Source organism: Lutjanus erythropterus, chromosome 2 (assembly GCF_056507025.1).
Source record: "Lutjanus erythropterus isolate fLutEry1 chromosome 2, fLutEry1.hap2, whole genome shotgun sequence".
NCBI classification, from domain to species: Eukaryota; Metazoa; Chordata; class Actinopteri; order Lutjaniformes; family Lutjanidae; genus Lutjanus; species Lutjanus erythropterus.
Genome location: NC_139318.1, coordinates 43,394,098 through 43,406,624, shown reverse-complemented (window position 1 = coordinate 43,406,624; position 12,527 = coordinate 43,394,098). Strand labels below are relative to the sequence as shown.

Below are 12,527 nucleotides of genomic sequence, written 5' to 3'. Positions count from 1 at the left end.
AATGACTGCAGTAGTCCAGCACCAGTGCAATTGTGCATAGGTGGCAGTGTATGACACTTCTGAGGATTTCTGGGTGTTTGTTTCATGGCAATCCAACCCATGTGATATTTCACTCTTGATCGGAATGGTGGACCAACTGAACCATGAACTGATGTTGCATCCCTAAAGTCATGCAAAGTGTGGTTATTTGTGCTAGACTGGCAAAGAATAAAATACAGAAATACATGGCAGCACATGAGACGAGAACGTGCTGTTTTGTTTGTTCATTTTTTCATTCATTAAAGGCTGGCACGATACTCGTAACAGCTTGACTCCACCAGGCACAGCGGCATCACGTTACAGCTGCTTAAATAAGTGAGGGTTTCTGGCACAACTTCATCTGCTTACAAGGTGCACAGAGAAAAGGAAAATAACTTTAAAAAAAGGGCAAAACTTTTGCAACATTTGTAGTACTTGGAACATCTTTATTTGTAGTCCAGCATGTTTCAGCTCTGGCCTTCATCAGGGTCATGTCTGCCATGTCTGCTGGAGCTGATCAAGGTTATTCTAGTGCTTGTGATTCCATCAGCGCTGCAGCGCATCCCAGAAGCAGCTCCCTGCGAGTGTGTGTTTGACGGATGCTACGTCATTCTGCACAGAGGAGACCAAGTGGGCAAGAAGTCAGACACAGAAATGGCATGGAAACTCCAGTCAGTACTGAAAAATGAAAGACCCTGTGTTAACTATGAAGCCTAGGAGAGAGGACCAAATCAACAAAATCTGAGCAAGTAAACATAAACAGGTGAGCAAATGCTCCATTTCTGAAATGCATGAAGCTGTGTGGAGGACAAATCAAAACCATGGTGTAACCTGCAATGCCCAGTGTGAATAACTGGTAATTCATAATGACTTGCAATGGAAAGGAAGGACTCATTTTTATCTAGTATCTTAAGGTACTAAAGCCACAAAAAGCTTGTATACTCATATGCCTGACCCAGTTCTGCCAAGTTACAAAAAGAAGTGAGGCGGAGAAGGAGTGTTTTAAGTTTAGAGAATAGTGTTTTGGTTTTTCTGGAACTTGATCAGCACAATCTGCAACTTAATCATCTCACCGCTTCAAACACAGCACAGAGAGCACAGCCAAAGAGCTCAGATCGCAGTCAAATAAACTCACAATAACATCTATTATGTTCATCAGCACCAGCGTGTGGGGGGACTGTGGAGACTCGATGCAGAGTGTGTAGAGGAGGTGATGTGATCCACGGGTCGAGAGGGAAAAAGAAATTCATCAATGGATGAGCGACCAGTGCCATTCAGAACTCGTCACATACTGATGATTTGTCACCGGGCCGCGGCGACTCATACAGATGGACAAGGTGCCCACTGGCAGCTGCGAGCAACGCACCAGCGTTTTTAAGGCGCTTGAATGTTGTGCTGTGGCTGTATAAGACACATCAGGCTGTTGATGTAGCATAAGGAGGGTGAGAGTCTGCAGGTGGAGGATGTGGGTTGAATGGATGGCTTTAACAAACAAAGGATTTCCACCGAGCAGGCCGGGCTTCATGTGAAACCAAAAGTTATTAAAAGTTGTATGGTACATGTAATGTTACTTCAGTACTTGTGACTCATTTCAGTGACATCATTTGATGTACATGACCCCAAACATGGTCTTACCCTAAACCTAACCAAATAGTTTTTAAAGTTGCTAAAGCTTTATTGTGTGTCTCTGTTCTCTCTAGATGATGGGCCGTATGGAAAAACAAAGGATATCTCTGGACCAGAACAGAACCTGGCCTCGAGAAGACACAGTATACCAGGTACATACATCTTCATCACTGTAATGCTTAGAAAACGTCTGTCATCCAGACTCAGTGTCGCCACACTGAAGCATCACACTGACCTCTCGTCATAATTTAAATCAGATTTTGCCAATTTGTTTAAGCTTCCCGCTGTGTGAACTGGATAATTTTCACTCTAGTTCACTATCAGATTGTGACTGTGTGTGATCAGCAGGGTGACCTGATGACCGCACAGACAACATGATAACAGCAAGGTCTCAGGTCGTCTGTGAATAGATGTGTTTCTGCTGAAAGTGTCCTTGAGTGTGAGCTGTTTCACAAAAACATTTTTATTTCAACATCCATTGCTATATTGTACATTTAATATATAAAAACCCACACTGACAAAATTTTAAATGTATTTTCTTGTGTTCAGTCAGTATCTTGGCAGTTGACATAGTCATGAATGTAATCTATAGATTTCTGTACATGGTCACAAACTGTCCAGTTTCTTCATGACAGACTTTTAAACTAATAAAGATGAATGTATAAGGAGCAACAAAGTTTGCATAGCTAGTAGTTTTGGTGCCTAAACCTAACCAAACTGTGACCGTCACCTGAAATGTATCTCGGCAAGCTTTAACTTGACCACGGAATGAGAACTGTGGTGTATAATACTTTTATTAGAAAGTCATGCTGAGTGTCACGAAAAAACTAGGAAAATTAGCGTCTGTATACACTGATCTGTCCATCCATCCATCCATCCATCCATCCATCCATCCATCCATCCATCCATCCATTTTCCGTAACTGCTTGTCCTTGACAGTTTGGGGGGGGGCTGGACTGGAGCCTATCCCAGCTGACATTGGGCGAGACGCAGGGTTCACCCTGGACAAGCTGGCAGTTCATGACTTACAGAGACAAACAACCACTCATGCTCAAATTCACACCTCGGGGCAATTTAGAGTTATCAATTAACCCGTTATACTGCATGTCTTTGGACTGTGGGAGGAACCTGGAGAGAACCCACGAGGAGACATGAGGAGAACATGCAAACTGCCATGAGACTAACAGCCCAGATTTTTCTAGTCTCACCCATAAACTCTCTTCCAGTACAACCACCTTTCTCTTCCTAACTTATCTGACACTGGTTTACACATTTGAATGACCCCCTTCTCATATTATCACATTGAGAGAGCCCACAGTTTTATTATGACTTTAAAGTTGAAAAGCAGAACAAACAAAGTATTATTTGGCAGAAAATATCCTTTGCAAAACAAACACAGAGGCAGAAACATGCATAAAAGTGAGCTAACAGTACAACCTTAAAAACTTAGAAAGCTGCTTACCAACAAAAATGTCACAGAAGAAATATATTTCTTTGTCACATGAGGGAATTGCTTTGCTTTATTCTTTGCTACATTCTCTCACATTATTTTTTTTCCTCACATCAAATCAGCCATTTTTCTTCATCCCGTGTATCAGGTTTTCTCTGTTCCTGCCTCCTTATCACTTTGGCCAAATCCCTCTGTTCAGTTTCCCATCTTCTCTCTCTCTCTCTCTCTCTGTCTTTGTCTCTTTCCTCTTTTCTTCTATTTCTTTTGTACTTTTTTCCCCTCTTCTCTTTATCAATCTTTATTCATCCATTGCACAGTTACATAACTCAGCTCAGCGCTTGGCTTCAGCTTCAACTTGCCTCATTCACCTTCCAAAGCCACATTGTTGTTGACTCTGCCTGTCTTCATAAGCATGTATCTCAGTGTGTGTGTGTGTGTGTGTGTGTGTGTGTGTGTGTTAGAGAAACACACAAGTACTTTTTTCCATTTTTCTGATCATCATTAGATGTAAAATAAATGTCTTTGTTGTCTGTCGACATAAAACCATTTCATGAGTTTCTTTCTGTGTAGTGTAAAAGCTTCTCATGTGTATTCTGTACTCCCCGAACATTAAAATGAAGTGGTAGATAAAACTTTATGAATCCCAACACGGTCAGTTCTGCATCTGTGGAGGAAAAACTCATTTTGTGATGGATTCAGTTCAGAAGATGTTCACCGCATCAAGCCACATTTGTGAAAGCTTTGGTGCTTTTATGCAAATATGACCAGTACAAGGACTAATGAATGAATGAGTGCCGTTCTGCTGCAGATAATGTGTGTGTGTATGTGTGTTCTTGTGTGTGTGTGTTGTAATACCCAGGAGAGATAACTGTGGTGTGAAGCACCTCACTGATCCTCAGTGTCGCCTGAGGGATTTACCTAATCTAGCCATCTATCACTCCAAAGCTTCATCTCACCTGTGTGTGTGTGTGTGTGTGTGTGTGTGTGTGTGTGTGTGTGTGTGTGTGTGTGTGTGTGTGTGTGTGTGTGTATGTGTGTGTGTGTGTGCATGAGTATGAAAGGAAGATACAGAGACTGATTTATCTGCAGTGCTCACTCAGTGTTTCTTGTGCATGTGTAAATGATAATGATACAAATACAGACAAATAAAAAGATAGCTGCCTATCAGCATCACTTATTACATCTTCACCAATCTTCTCCTGGCTGCTTCAGAGCTTTTTGAACTTGCTGTGAACTATTAATCCCGTCACAAAAATGAATCTGCGTACACTTCCTGCAACATTAGCTATATCGCTATAGCCGGCAGGTGATTTGAAGGGGCAAGCTGAGTGACAAATAGAAAAAATACTTCTAAAAGTACAAGTAACCCTCAATTCCAGTATTTTGAGTATTTGTAATTAGTTGTGTGCACTTCATTAGCTCATTGTTAAGCTGTCCAGTCTGTAATTTTACTGTTTTGAGAACTTCTCACCACTGTCATAATGTTGTTTTTATGTACACAAAGCTCTAAAGATTTTATGTACACTACCTGCTTAGCAGACAGACAGACAGACTCAGTTAGAGACCAGCTGGTGAACATAATGGACCATGTAAAGACTGCATATTAATGCAGAACCTGTAGACAAGGAACAAGATTTTGGTATCGGAAGTGTTCTGGGTTCTGTTTGTAGTCAAACCAATCATGTTTGAGCAGGCTTTGGTGCCATGCAGATAAATGATTTGTAGTAACAAGTTATCCATTATACAGATGGCTACACCGGAAACCCTGAAACACTGGTCGTCTAAACTGTCATTAGACAATAGCTGATGGATTTCAAGATTGGGAAGCCAGAAACGTAACTCTTAATGAAAGTCACTGCTGCTCTTTAAATGCTGAATGTGTAAACACAGTTGCCATACCAACTTAAACAGTGACCATAACTTGTTTTGAGGCTACAGTAGCCATCTAACTAGGCTTTGTACAAAGTCTGGAAACAAGGAGAAAATGCGAGCTTGCAGCCCATTTTCACTCCTTCTGCTTCAAAGGACACTGTAGGTGCCTCTGTAGGGCAACCCTATAGTGTTATGCCTTAATGTGCCACTGTAAAAAGCTAGTAAGTCCACACATGGGGGATTTGGGGTGGATGGACGGGTCAAACAATCACAGGACTTTCACTTAGGAGACCAGAGTTCATGTCTCACATGAAATGAAAAGTCACAGTTGAATTATTTTTAAGAGATTATGTAAGTGATGCAACTTATGTACATAATGTTATGTTATGTTACATACATGATTTTGTGTAAGTAACTTATTTTAACCTAAAACATGATGTTTTTGTAAACCTACTCAACTACTTTTTGTGCCTTTATTTTGAAAGTCTATCTAGACATTGCAGATTTATTATTGCTAACTTAAACTTAAATGCAAAACTGATGCTAGAGGAGCACATTCAACATCATAGGTTGTTTATAAGTGTATAAGTAAGTGTATATGGCCACAGACCAAGCTACCGTATTTGACAAGTTGGAGATGAAAATGTTTTTTCCAGTAACAGTAACTTCCTGGAGTCTTCATTGGTTGCCATGCAACAGGATCTGAGTTGGCCCGCTGCTGGCGGTAGCTTCATCCTAAGCGCACAAACATGTAAGTGTTATCAATCTCCAAAAGCAAACAAACATGTAGTCCAAAATGCTAAACTTGATTTACCTTATTGTAAGTTGACCATTACCACAGCTGCCATTACCAAACCCAAAACCACACAGTAATCCTAAACTTCTGTCCAAAGCTCTCTCCTCTGTGAAAGGATTTTCTTTCAGACAACTGTGCACATAGTCAAGGAGAAATTAGCCTTCTTGAACTTTTGTCATCATCTCTTATCTTCAAAGCAGAGACAGGATGAAGGTGAACTGAACTCTGCAGCTCTGCAGCGTCATTCCCAAGTCAACCCATTAAGTTTGTTTACTCATCAAGACTTGACTCAGCCTGAGAATAGCTGGGCCTCTGCAGTTAAAAGTTGTTAGAAAAGAGGTTACATGCAATTTTTCTGGATATTGTGTTGCCTTTGTTTTGCAGTTGCTTAATTAAGTGTTTAGGGAATATAGCATTGTACGAGTTTTTTGTCCTCCTATTGAAATAAGTCAGAGTGGTCCACCGTTCCTTGATCCTCATTACCACAATCCTCGGAGAATACTCCACAGTGGGGGGTTGTAGTTTTACACAAGTTACAAATTATTTCAAAGTATGTCAATAGTCTTGGTTTCTATTAGGAGATTTAGAATATCATGGTCCAAATAAGTAATGTCCTGAAATATTGTATGTATGATTGTTGCAAAGGAATGTGTGACATTGTCATACAGTCAACGATAAATGCATGAAATGAATGAGATTTTCACCTACCTTGTACTTTTTATGTTCTGCTTTCCAGCAATGAATCACAATAGATGTATTTAGGGTTTTTGACAGGGATGAATAGATTCTCATGGTGAAATAAATGTCTCCAGTCACATGTCCTCCATAACCTACAGTCTAAATAATGTTTTTTTTGCCTTTTCATAAAGTCTTCTTTCTGTTTTTTGTCTGAAAAGTGGTGTGACTGTTGGACATATTTGCCGATGTCCTTTAACCTTCTGTGGCCTTTTCATCCCTGCCAAGATCTTTTCAAGTGGAATGACACACACAATGAAACAAAGTGGCTTTGTTAATTCTCATTACCTGATGTTTATCTTATCTGATCTTCACATTTACATTTTAGTCATTTCAGCTGACTCTGTTAAAATGTTCAGACAGAGGATCAGTGTCTCACTCAAGGACACACAGCAGCAAACGTCTCTGGGTTTATCTTTCTTGTATCTCGGCTTCCCTTTAATCCGGAAATCAGAATGGACAGAGGGCAGCCACTAACCACTTATCTCTGTATCCTGTGTGTTTGAGTGTGTGTCTATATGTCTGCGTATACATCTATGTGTGTGTGTGTGTGGGTATGTCCTCCTCCTCCCCTGTTCTGTGTGTGTGCGTATTTGTCTTTATGTGTATGTGTGTTTTTGGTTAGAAGCTCTGCGGGGGGTGACCATGGTGGAGCTGGTGAAGAAAGAAGGCAGCACACTGGGCCTCACCATCTCAGGAGGAACCGACAAGGATGGGAAACCACGGGTATCGAACCTACGGCCTGGAGGACTGGCGGCCAGGTGGGCGCAACACCAGCAAAGAAGAAGAGGGAGAAACATCCCACAATAATGTAGCACCAACAGGACTTACACTTATACTTACACATGAATTCTGGGTAGATTAAGACCTTTTTCAAAATAAAAAGATGGCCAACTAAGTGACTGTATCTAACCACTCAGCTCTGGAAATTTTAGCAAAGAGTGTAACAATACAAGAAAAAACAGATTTGGAAAAAAATGCAGTGACAGTAAACAGTGTTAATCCCACAACAAAGAGGAGCATCAAACATGCTCAAAAAAGATATAGAAATATGATACAAGATACACTGATTGTTACCATGGTAACATGGATCTTAAGCCTGAATCAGCCAGAGGGTAAGATGTAATTTTTTTGGCTTACAGTCCAACTTGGAATACACTGAGCAAAATTGAGACTAGACTAACACTACTGACTAGTCTAAAATATATTTGCGATATGGTGACCTGGTGTTAAGCTAAGTCAGCCATTCTAAATCCAACATAATAGTTATGATAGTTGTACCATCTCGGCTTAAGCCTTCTTTAAGATTGGGTGTAAATCTTATTCTTAGCCAAGAGCAGATTTAGGTAAAGTCAGAATCTGGGTGATTAATACAGATATGCAGCCTTCAGTCATGGATATCTTTTATTCTCAGCTGTTAACACTTTACGAGTTATTCAACAGAACTGTGGAAAATTAAAGCAGTAAATGAATGATATTCAACATAATATCAGACATGAGAATTTGCAGAATTTACAAGAAGGCCCAAATAATGTAGAATTTCTCACATTAAGTATATCAAGACTAATTTTGTTAAGTTTATCCTCACTCAAAAACCCTCAAAATTGCATGATTTCTAACAAAATTTGGGGATATTGTTCGCACTAGTTCAGTTTGATCGAGTAGTGAAATCGATCGAGACAGTGTGCTCACTTACATCTGTCCATCTGTTTTATCTGAACCACCATTTAGGCTATTTTTCTCCAAATTGTGTGCTTCTTATGTGTTATTACCTCGGACTGCTCTGCTTTTCTTGTGCTGGCTGTGCAGCTCTAGTAATTTTCTTACCTCAATACGAGATGAAATGGCCCTTTCTTTATCTTTGATAGTCCATAATGTTGCTGTAAATTAGAAATGATCAGCTGCAAATCAGCAAGACAGCAGGGTATTGTTAAGCAGAAGAAGAAGAAGAAGAAGTATATTTATGTAGCGCTTTTCACAGACATGGGTTACAAAGTGCTTTATGCAACATTAAAAAACATATAGAAGACAAATCTACAAAGAATAAAGATTAAAATGTAAACACAATGGAAAAGACACAATACGCAATGCGAATGCACACTCAATACATAAGATGCAGAACTCGTGAATACAGGTCACCCAAATGCCAGAACAGGTGAGTCTTCAGCTGCCTTTTAAATCCACAGAGTCCACAGAATCACCAGATCGTAAGAGTGACAGGCAAAGAGTTCCACAGTTTAGGTACTACAGCCTCAAAAGCTCGATCAATACAAGTACCTGGGACTGATAGGAAATGTAGGTTACTGGACCTAAGAGGGTGAGCCGAATAGTAAGGGCAGAGTAATTCAGTGGTATAAGCTCTGTGGTATAAGTGCTCTGTTAATAAGAGTAAGAATGAAGAGACTTAAGTATGGGGGTTATATGAGACCGTCTGTTTGACTTAGTGAGTAGTCTTGCAGCGGGATTCTGGTTTCCCTGCAGAGGATGAAGACCAGACACATTAAGTGAGGTTAAATGTGCGTTAACATTGTATCCTAGCAATGCAACCCACTAAGAGGTAAAAAAAACCAAAAACTTGTCTTAAAGTATAAATCTCGCAAACAATGTACATCTGGTCTGATTGTTTCAACACTGTTGTCATTAAACATTAATGTCAGTTGTGCATGTTTTTTGCATGTCGTCTCCCGTTCTGTGCAGGAGTGACCAGCTAAATGTTGGTGACTACATCAAGTCGGTGAACGGCATAAATCTGACCAAACTGCGACATGAAGAGATAATCAGCTTACTGAAGAACGTAGGAGAGAGAGTTCTGCTGGAGGTGGAGTATGAACTGCCACCTACAGGTACACAGAGGTTCAGCTCCATATGCTTTCACATTTCAGGTCATAAAGTGAAGAGCTGCAGTGAGGCCATGTCTGTAGCTCAATATTGGATGATAAAACTCAGGAGTACATTTAGTGATAATTGTTTTTTTTTACATTTAATATAAAAAATTCTACAATATCTGCACATGGCAACTATGAGATGATTAAGACCGTGGAACAACCGTGGCAAATAAACTATAGTAAGTCAAGCTTAGGAACGCAGCCCATTCTCATTCCCAACTCTGAGGTTTTGTCACCACCCTTCAGTGATTCAGTCAGATGCGCATGGTACCTGTTAGCAGCTGAAAGAAACTCACCTGGCGTCCATGTGACTTCAGTGTAATCCCATCTGAGGCTGTATGAGACTCACCAGACTTCTGAGTGGGAAAGTCTGCGTATGGAGGTGGTGTTGTGTCCTGTGTGAAAACCAAAGTTATTAAAAGTTTTGTGACTTACATAACTTACTTATTGTAACGTCAAACATGGTCTTAAACCTTAAACCTACCCAAGTACTCTTTGTGCCTAAACCTAACCTAATTATGACCGTTTCACAACGTTAACCACATGTTAAAACAAGCTTTCTGGCAGTGCTTCATACAGATGATAAACACCACTTTGTGTGTTTGAATGAGACACAGAGGGACGATGACAAAACATCCAGATTTGATGAGTTGGGATGAGAACGGTTGGGGAACCAGGCAAATCTGTGAGCTCATGTTTCATTTGCTCTGGCAGATACATCTGACTACCCTGCCATTCAGAGAGATTTCCACCTGACCTGGATCTCGTCAGGCCAGTCACAACCAATTAATATTTAATATGGGGTGGATCTGACACGATGAGGACTCTCACCAGTCCAGATTTTGAAAGTCACATGTCAGTGACATCACACCTTTTGAGCACAACACATCAGGCTCAAAAAATTCTGATCCACACTGCCTATTTCTTGCTTCAGGTGTTTTCAGGAACACTTTTTGGTGTTCTGGTTAGCTGTATTTTGAGAATTTTCTCACCAGGCTGCCTTTTCTTTTTTCAGCTTTAAGCCAGACCAAGTTTCATCTGTTGCTCAGCACGTCACATATGACTGGTTGTTGTTGTAGGTCTGGCCGATTACATCCAGATGCAATCCCAGATTTGGTTTGTGCCCCTTGGAAATCAAAAATAAATTGAGTCTGGCAATGCTGGGCTACAGTAAGTTGTAGTGATGGTTAAGATTGGGGTATGTTAGGCTTAGGCACCAAAAAACTTGTTAAAGTTAGGGAAAGATGGTGATTATTGTTAATATAAAGAGAAATATTAATTGCAGGTCTGTCATTCATTATTCATCCATCCTTCACCCCAAACCTCAACATCCACATCCATACCTTCCATCATTCTGCTTTCTGCTACATAAAGTGCATAATACTTCTGCAATGGCACCGAATGTTTGGATGTAAATGGTGAGATATAGAATTGTTCGATATGAAGATGTCTCCTAGATTGGAGGTCGGAAAAACGCAGCCTTCTCAGTCATTCCAAAGCAACCACTGTTTGTACAGCAGGGGGCCCTGATACCCCTGAGGGCTGTGGTAAAAAGAAAACAAAAAACAGGGTCAAACTTTTTCCATTGTATCCCTGGTAGGGACACACACCAACCAACTACCCTGCATTTTCTTTTACTGCTGTTCCATTTTCAGTCTGAATGCCTTTTAATGCAGCACACAGCAGTTAGAACTTGATGAGTTCATTATCTGACTGAAACACCAACAATGCTTCCATGTACTATACTTAATGTGTTCTTATTTCATTATAATGTATTTTAAGGTAATAGAATTGTAGTTTTATTAGCCACTGTAATAGCAGTAAAAGGGATCATAAGCATCATTAATTAAAACCCAAACTCTATACTGCATACTTATTGAGATTGAGCTGCACTTCAAAGTAGAGTAGTATGAGTATTTATTGTGTTTTAGTAATAGTTTTTTTTATTTATGTGTATTAAATGTTTCTGCTTTATTGGAATGATGAAAAATGTATTGAATGTGATCAAAACTTTAAACTTTAAAACTTGAATAAATTACCTCTGTCTCTCTCTCTTTCTCTGTCTCTTTCTCTCTCTATATCCCCCCCCCCTTTCTCAAAGCACCAGACAGCACCTCAGGGGTTATATCAAAGACAATCGACATCTGTTTGCACAAAGAGGGGAACAGCTTTGGTTTTGTCATGAGAGGTAAGTTTCAGTAAAATAAGCCAATTACTGTACGTTTGGCGAACTACAGGAATAGTTCTGATTGACGTGGAACCATACTGGGACTGTGTCACTAGATTGAGAGACTGCTGCAGTTTCCTGTTTTGTAAAATCATAAAAAAAATTGCATCATTTATTTGTGCTGGTACCGAAGAAAAGTAAAATGAAGCTGTGGAAGTTGGAAAATGTGAGAAAGATTAAATTGCATTCCCTTTTTTATCTGTTGATGTCTGCACAATTTAATGATGGTAAATGGTTCACGGGAAGGCTAAAGTGATTTAAATGTTTAATCCAGTTAGCCACAAACTGCATATTTACACTTCTGCTGACCTTTTTCTCCACACTCTGTGCTGTGTTACTCAGGCATGCTGAGTCCTGGTATTCTGACCTTTTTCTTTCAGTTGTTTTCACTGTCCAGTGAGAAAATCAGCTTGCTTGTTTTTTACAACAAGCTCTGATATTTAAAGACCACTTAGCACCAAAAACAACTTAGGGGAGCATGCATGAACTGCCACTATAGTTAAAGGTTGGTTAGATTTAAACAGCTGAAACTACTCAGTTCAGGTATGATTATAGGATGAATGTGTAGGATTTAGTGGCATCTCGTGGTGAGGTTGTAGATTGCAGCCGACTGAATACCAGTCACCTCACCCTCCCCTTCCGAGTATAGCTGGAAAAGTCACGAAAAACACAAAAGATCATTGGGCTACTGTAGGAACATGGCAGTGCAACATAGCCTCCATGGAGGAAGACACACTCCCTCTGTAGATATAAACAGGTCATTCCTGGATAACAAAAACACAAGAATTCTTGTTTTCAGCTGATTATAAACTAATTAAAACTTACATGTCAATATTGTATTCTATCCCTGCCATATTTTTCCAGTAGATCCCCCTACATGTTACACACTGGGCCTTTAGTTTTAAACTTGTTTTAAAA

At 40.0% G+C, this 12,527-nt stretch overlaps 1 protein-coding gene across 2 annotated transcripts in view; it reads left to right on the top strand.

The window, feature by feature from the left end:
* grip2b (glutamate receptor interacting protein 2b) overlaps positions 1 to 12,527 on the top strand; it is a 243,520-nt gene that overhangs the window by 174,637 nt on the left and 56,356 nt on the right. For both annotated transcript variants that reach the window (XM_084745930.1, XM_084745938.1), the window contains exons 2-5: positions 1,719 to 1,796; positions 7,123 to 7,258; positions 9,195 to 9,340; positions 11,484 to 11,570. In XM_084745930.1, coding sequence (XP_084602056.1) covers positions 1,719 to 1,796; positions 7,123 to 7,258; positions 9,195 to 9,340; positions 11,484 to 11,570 — 447 coding nt within the window. The remainder of the gene's footprint in view (positions 1 to 1,718; positions 1,797 to 7,122; positions 7,259 to 9,194; positions 9,341 to 11,483; positions 11,571 to 12,527) is intronic.